Source organism: Bidens hawaiensis, unplaced genomic scaffold, assembly GCF_021521415.1.
Source record: "Bidens hawaiensis isolate Kalapana, Puna unplaced genomic scaffold, B.hawaiensis_p1.1 tig00004748_1, whole genome shotgun sequence".
Taxonomy (NCBI): domain Eukaryota; kingdom Viridiplantae; phylum Streptophyta; class Magnoliopsida; order Asterales; family Asteraceae; genus Bidens; species Bidens hawaiensis.
The window spans coordinates 1,439,712-1,447,218 of NW_027491294.1; the positions used below are offsets into that span (position 1 = coordinate 1,439,712).

General features: G+C 40.2%; 1 protein-coding gene across 1 annotated transcript; it reads right to left on the bottom strand.

Annotated features, from left to right (window-relative positions):
* Positions 1-1,519: 1,519 nt before the first annotated feature.
* On the bottom strand, positions 1,520-2,681 carry LOC143627951 (uncharacterized). Its single transcript, XM_077097653.1, has 2 exons — positions 2,122-2,681; positions 1,520-1,577 (listed from the first exon to the last, which is right to left on the bottom strand). Exons 1-2 carry the CDS (start codon positions 2,679-2,681, stop codon positions 1,520-1,522), a joined length of 618 nt encoding a protein of 205 aa, XP_076953768.1.
* Between the last annotated feature and the right edge of the window lie 4,826 nt (positions 2,682-7,507).

A 7,507-nucleotide genomic window follows, 5' to 3' on the forward strand; every position in this document is an offset into this window, starting at 1 on the left:
GGTGAAGTAGTCCACGGCTACTAACAGAAATTTTACCCCACCCTTGGCTGGTGGGAATGGACCAACGATATCCGTTCCCCACTTGTAGAATGGCCAAGCCGAGGAGATGGGGACTAGATCGTGTTTAGGGCTTTTGGGAACTGGTGCATGAATTTGACAAGCTTCACATTTCTTAAGTTGTTTTGTTGCATATCGGTGCATCGTGGGCCAGAAGTATCCAAGGTTCATCAATTTTGCAACCACCGTTCTTGGCCCAAAATGAGCTCCACATATCCCCTCGTGAACCTCTTTGATCAGATATTGACTTTGTTCAGGGCCCACACATCTTAGTAGTGGTGCAAGGTAAGCTTTTTTATAAGGGTTTCTCCTTGCAACACATACTGTCGGGACATGATTCGAACCCTTTCAGCCTCTGTCTGGTCCAGAGGTAACTCACCATTTTTGAGGAACTTTTCTATGGGAGTCATCCAATTGAGACATTCTTCAGTGATTACATCTTGAACCTCCAATTATTGGATTGAAGGGGTTTTCAACACTTCAACCAAAACTTTCTTGGTGAGGTGTGCAAATGTGAGGAATGCTAGTTTGCTCAGGGCATCGGCTCTTTTGTTTTGCGGTCTTGGGACTTGTTTGATGGTGCATTCTTGAAACGTGTTCATCAATTCCTTTGCCTTATCACGATACTTCTTCATGTTAGGCTCTTTTGCTACATAGCTATTATTGACTTGACTTGAAACAAGCAACGAGTCTGTGAAGACTTGTAGCTTTTGGATCTTCATCTCTTTGGCAATTTTCAGACCAGCGATCAATGCTTCATATTCGGCTTCGTTGTTAGTGGTCTGAAATTCAAGTCATAGAGCATATGTGAATTCTAACCCTTTTGGGTTAATTAAAATGAGCCAAGCTCCTGACCCTTCGATGCTGGAAGCTCCATCGGTAAAAAGCTTCCAGGCTTCGGGGTCAGAAGGTTCAGTGGCAGTTGTATGTATTTCAGGAATGACTTGCTTCGGGATTTCTACAATGAAATCCGCCAAGACTTGGGCTTTGACAGCTTTTCTTGGGACATAAGTGATGTTATGTTCACCCAGCTCCACAGCCCATTTGGCCAATCGGCCTGAATTTTCTGGTTTTTCAAGCACACTCTTGATGGGTTGGTTAGTGAACACTTGTATAGGGTGTGCTTGAAAGTACCTTCGAAGCTTTCTGGCAGTTTGAATTAGGGCCAGAGCAAGTTTTTCCAAAGGAGGATATTTGATCTCTGCTAGTTTTAATGTTTTACTAAATAAATAAACGGGTACCTGAACTTTGTTTCGTTCGATGGTTAGGACCGCACTTAATGCTTCTTCAGCAACCGAGAGATAGACAGAGATCAGTTCTACTGTTTCAGGGGCTACAATAGCTTGTAGCAAAGCCAAGTGTTGCTTCATTTGATTGAAGGCTTCTTCCGCTTTTTCCGTCCACCTGAAATCTTTTTTATTGGTGCAACCCTTTACTGTTTTGAAGAAGGGGGAGGGATTTCTCAGCGAGCTTGGAGGTAAAACGCTTCAAGGCTGCAAGCCTTCCGTTCAGACTTTCCACTTCATTATTTCTTTGTGGAGATTTAGTTTCAATAACATCCCTGACTTTGTTGGGATTGGCTTTTATGCTTTGTTTCCCCACGATGTGTCCCAAAAACTTGCCTTCTTCGAACCCGAATGAACATTTTCCGGGGTTGAGTTTTATGTGATGCTCCTCAGGTTTTGGAAAGTTTCTTGTATGTCATCGAGCATTTGATGCTCTGTCTTGCTTTTGATTACCAGATCATCGACATAAGCTTCCAGGTTTTTACTAATTTGGCTGGCAAATGCTTTGTCAATCAAACGTTGATAGGTTGTTCCAGCATTTCGTAGGCCAAAAGGCATATTTTGATAACAATAAATACCCTTGTCCGTGTGGAATGCAGTTTTTTCTTCATCTTACACTTTCATGAGAATTTGATGATAACCCTTGTAAGCGTCGAGAAAACACTTAAAGGAATGGTCGGTTAAAGAGTCAACCTTGAGGTCCATATCGGGTAAGGGATAGCAATCTTTCGGGCATGCTTTGTTAAAGTCTTTGAAGTCGATGCACATCCTCCAAGACTTGTCAGGCTTTCGAACCATGACAGTATTAGCAACCCATGACTGGTATTTGACCTCACGTATGATCCCTGCTAGGACAAGCTTTTCAACCTCTTGGCATGCTGCCAAGCTTCGTTCAGGAGCCAGGCTCTGTTTCTTTTGGACAAAAGGCTTGACATCGGGTGGTATTTTTAGCTCATGCTCTGCAATGCTTCGAGGGATACCCGTCATGTCTTCCGGGCACCAATCAAAGACATCGTTATAATGTATCATCAGCTTCTCTAGGTGTGAGAGAGTTTCTTTGGAAAGGCTTGTGTTTACCCGTACCTTTTTTTCAGGATACTTTGGGTTTATGATCAAGCCTTGTTCGTCATTTTCGTTTCTTGAACTTTCACCTTCAACCGTGTAAACCTCTTGGGTGGGTTGAAGGGTTGCAATTCCCCTATCAGTGGGAAACTTTACGGCACCTTGACCAACCGATACAGCCATGTTAAACGCACATTGTCCTAGCCTTCCTATGATTACATCATAGTTAGAAGGTATGTTGATAACCACAAATGTGAGTGATTTGGTTTTCTTCATATTGCCTTCACTTAAACAGACATCAAGGCGATACTTTTTATAGATGACCCGAATGGTTGAAGCCTTGAACGTTCTTCCTTACTTAGACGGTTGAAGAACCTTTCTTACATGATCTCTGTGGCCGCCCCTGTGTCAATGTAGGCTTTGCTTGTTTTGAGTGTTCCCACGTTCGCTTCTACCACCAAAGGGTTTGAGAGTAAGTCACCTTGAGGTGGTGGGAAGCATACGCATTGAGGCTCCCAAGCCTCCAAGCGTTGTCGTTTGTGGGGAACACCTTGGTCTATATTCACCATATTCACTTCTTTGTTTTTTCTTTTTGCCATCTTGTTCTTGACTCCTTTTACCAAATGGGCCAATTCTCCGGATTTGACAGCTTCCTCAATTCTTCTCTTGAGTTGAAAGCAATCGTTGGTGTGGTGACCTTTTTCTTCGTGGAAGTCACAGAACTAGGTGGAGTTTTTGTTTTTCTTGATTTTGGGCAAGGGTCGAGGAGGTCGGAAGATGTGTTTCACTTCTTCAGTGGCAAGGATTACCTGAGGGGTTTTGGTTAGAGCTGTGAAGTTTACAGTTTTTTCCCTGCTTGGAAGGTTCCGACCTTCAGGCCTTCGTTAATCTGAGCTCCTTGGATGTCTATCATAGGGACTGAAATTTCCTCTTTTTCGGTTGGGGTTGTTGCCTCGCCAACTAGGAGCTCTTTTTCTTTGTTCTTTGAAATCAACAGCCTATTCTCCTAGGATATGAGCCTCAGCTCGTTCGAGAGCTTCTTCAAGGGTTTTAGGGAGGCACTTGTTAAAGTCTCTTGTTAGGTATTTGAAGGTGATGGCATTCATGAAGCCTGCCACCCACATTTTTTCGTCGGCCCCCACATATGTCAACCCTTCCTTCTTATATCTTTCGATAAATTCTCGAAGGTTTTCATTATCTTTTTGTTTTATCTGGAAAATTACCATGGCATCCTTGACATAACTCCTTTGTTGTGAAAAGTTGGCCAAGAATCCTTTGCTCAGATCATCGAAGCTTCGAACGCTTTGGGCAGGAAGGTCGTTGAACCATATCCTGGCTGATCCGACAAGCGTTTGCATGAACATTAAACAACATTCAGCGTGGGACCACTTTTCAATTCTGGCAGCACTGGTAATGACCTGGAGGTGATCTCCGGGATCCTCGGTCTCATCATATGTTTTTATATGGGATGGCATCTTGATTTCTGTTTGAGAGTCATATTCGGTGATTTGTTGAGAAAACCAGGATAGGTTACCGGGCTTATAGGGCTTTGCAAGGTCTTCTTCTACCCTTGTAGCAAGATTATGACTTGTTGCTCCTTGGTGAGTACTCGGCGCTTGGTTGATGAGCTGGGTCCAAGGGAAGTGTGCCATCATCTGAGGTATGAGGTTAAAGCCTTGAAGGCTTTCAGCAGTTGCTGCTATTTGGTTTGTTCCCATGGGAGTGCTCATTGCTGCACTCCGAGCCAAGGGTAAGACCGACATGGCTTGCTCCCATGAAGTGGCTGTAGGAGGAGGAACACTTGAAGTTGGTAACTGCCATATTTGTTCGAGAGTGGTCTCGTGCCCAAGGGGTTGTGAAGTGAACAAAGGGAAAGCCGTTGGGCTTGGCCTCCCGTAGGCATAAAGAGTTGGGTAAAAAGGTTGGCAGGTTACACTTGGACCAGCTTCCAAATGGAGGTCCGAGTGACAGTGAGGGTTCCGGATCGTCATAATCCAACTTTATTCTTATCCCCTTTTCTCTTTCTTGGCTCACGTGTTGGTTAAGAAGAGATTTTAATTGTAAGAAATGTCTTGCTACCCCTTCCGGTGTCAAGTTAACACGCTCCGGGATGTTTGTAACTCCTACATGAGGAGAAGGAACTCCAGATCGTGAAGGGGTTGGAGTTTGGAAAGGTGAAAAATCGGGGAGCAAAAGTCCCGTCGAAGTACCTCCTGGAGTGGAAAAAGGCATGGTTGCAGCCGGAATTTGTGGGCTGGCGTTTGGAGTCGGTGTTCTTGACACTTGATCGACTTCTTCGGGAGATTCACTTTTCGACATGATGATTTTGATGAAAATGGAGCTACACTACTGGTCTTTAAGATAAAGTAAGCGGCGCAGCCCCACGGTGGGCGCCAACTTGTTGCTACAACAATTATAAGACCAATGATAGTGAATAGAGATTAGACTAACAGGCTTCAAGGGTTTCGGTTAACCTAACGCAGGTCGTCGGGCCCCTCTACGTTTTCAAAATGTAGAGAGAGGTTCACTAGTTTAGTTGTTATTGATTAAGATTCACCAAGGATCCAAGACCGAGATGTTTGGAACTTGTTTTGAATGCGAGTTCTTGATGAAGCTATGTAGTTTTTGGAGTAAGAAAGAAGCAAGCACGGTGCAAGCTTCTCCAGGAAGAAGAGAAGACCAGAGAGTATATGTTAAACTCCCAGATCTAGTGTATGTTTTATGGCTGAGTTGTATTCCTTTTATAAGGAAAGGAATCCAAGCCTTTTGTCCGCTGGATAAACTAGTTAACCTCTTATTTGGTAGAGGGTTGACCGTTTTATGGGCAGGAAGCTTTTGACCTGTGGTTAATGATATATAATAATAATACTTTTATGAACATATCCCTCTTTTACGGCTGAGGGATGATGTGAACAGTGATTTGACGTGTTACTGTTACGCGTTTTTACTGTACATGTACTTGTTTTCCTAAATTAGGCGGGAAACGAACCTCTTAACCTTCTAACATTTTTAGTGTTAATATGTGAAAGCCATTTTACCAGACTTTGGGCTACCCCCGTCATCAGAGTATCTACAAAATCCACTCATGTTTGTATAAAATGTCATACAGAAAACGTTTTGAATGTATTTAAAAAAACGGCTCTCATTCATCTTCTCCATATCAGGTGTATATTATTCCTTTCTTGTTCACGTGAGTTAAATAACGTCTAATAACAAGCAAAGAAGACGCTTTAATATTAGACGCAATATAAGTTTCCTGTGTTTAGAAAATTTTGTATTAAAAAATAAAGAAAGTACTATTTTGGTTTGGAAGAAAGTGTGGAAGCAGTTGATAGTGAAGCTGGTCTCCTTAAGGTAAAGTCCTCCTCAAGTGTATTGTCATGATCTGTAACAGCTTTTTAACTTTAATCTTTTTTAAAGATTCATGAATGATTTTTGTGTTATACTATGAATAGTATTCTTTGATATATTTGTTTTTTTTAACATATCACACATATTTTGTTATAGTCAAGCCGATTAAATTAAATTTTTAATTTGAGAATAAATCATTCTTACTACATCAGTTTTTTCCATTTTTTTTAGATAAGTGTTGACATATGTGTGAATAAGACACAATAAATAATACAACATACTTGGTTTTTCCACCCCCCCCCCCTCCATTTTTTTTATCAAACAAAAATTTTATATTTAATTAGTGAAAGAAACACACGGTAACATATAACGTATATACCTTTCTCTACACCTCTAGTTTTAATCTTCTTTTCTACAAAAACAAATGTATAAGGGAAATAAACTCATAATATGGTTGGGTAAGAAGTGAACAACGTATCCAAGAAGTTGATATACTATATAGTATACCATCTCTAACGGGGCGTCCATTGGATGCCTTTATAACCATTGTAGAAGAGAGATACACATGTGGAGGACGTGAGAAGGAAAATAAGTGAAACATACATTCCTTTCCACGAATAAGGTCAATGTAAAAAAATATAGATTCGGAAAAAAAGAGAGAATGAGTGTTCGAAACCCTTAATTATTAGATCATGACCTACAATTAATACATTGTTAACTTTAAAAATAATTTTTGTGTGTTACTATGAATAGTAGATATTCCTTGCATTTTGTTTGCCTATAAATGGTTGTCTTTTGATAATGGTTCACATAAATACTTTCCGTTAATACAACCAAAAAGTGACATGGTCCATATGTTGGCTCTTCAACTTGCTTTTTGGTATCTTAGGATATTTGATTCCTTGTGTTTAATGATTAAGGTTCATAGCATGGGTGTCGGTCGACCGTGCCCGGTCTTTTTACAATTTTTTTATAATTTAAATTAATCATACAATTAACTTCTTAGTTCGTCCCTTTCACTAGATTTTTTTACGACATTAGTCTAATTTGACTTTCGGCAATAGATTCGATCACCACAATTTGTATGTCTCTCCTTACCCAAAAAAAAGGAATGATAAATTAAACAAATGGCTAAGATATACCAATAGTTTTTTTAAAAGGAATAAAATGGTAAGCTTAGTATGTACATTAGGTTAGCATGTAAGCTTATGGTTATAATAAGGAATGTCGGGTGCCTATGGGGGCTATGTTACCAGTGGCGGATCCAGAAAATTTAGCCAGTGGGTGTAAAAAAAGGTTCAACCTAGAACTCGACAATTCAAACTATAAGAAGTCAAACAAAAATGGGTCGGGTCAAACCGAAACGGGTCGAGTAGAATATTTACATTAAATAAAATACGTATAGAAATATAATTAAACAATAAATTTCATTAACGATAAACAAAATACATATTACAATTGACCTTTGCGTGATTTCTATTTTGAAAACGGTCAATTACAGTTTAATTCGTAACACTTAAAATTGCTTCTTTTTCAACACTACAAATTACACAAGCATTCAAAAATCTTTTGGGTGGGTCACTAAATTGTTTTTGAATTGGTCAATAAATTTTATTTGGATAGGTCACTTGGGTCCATAAAATAAACTATGGACTTAAGTGAGTGCAAATGCTCCCCTTACCAAACACTGTATCCGCCCCTATATGTTACTAAAGAGATTGACATCCACATTTGAAGATTTCATATATTAT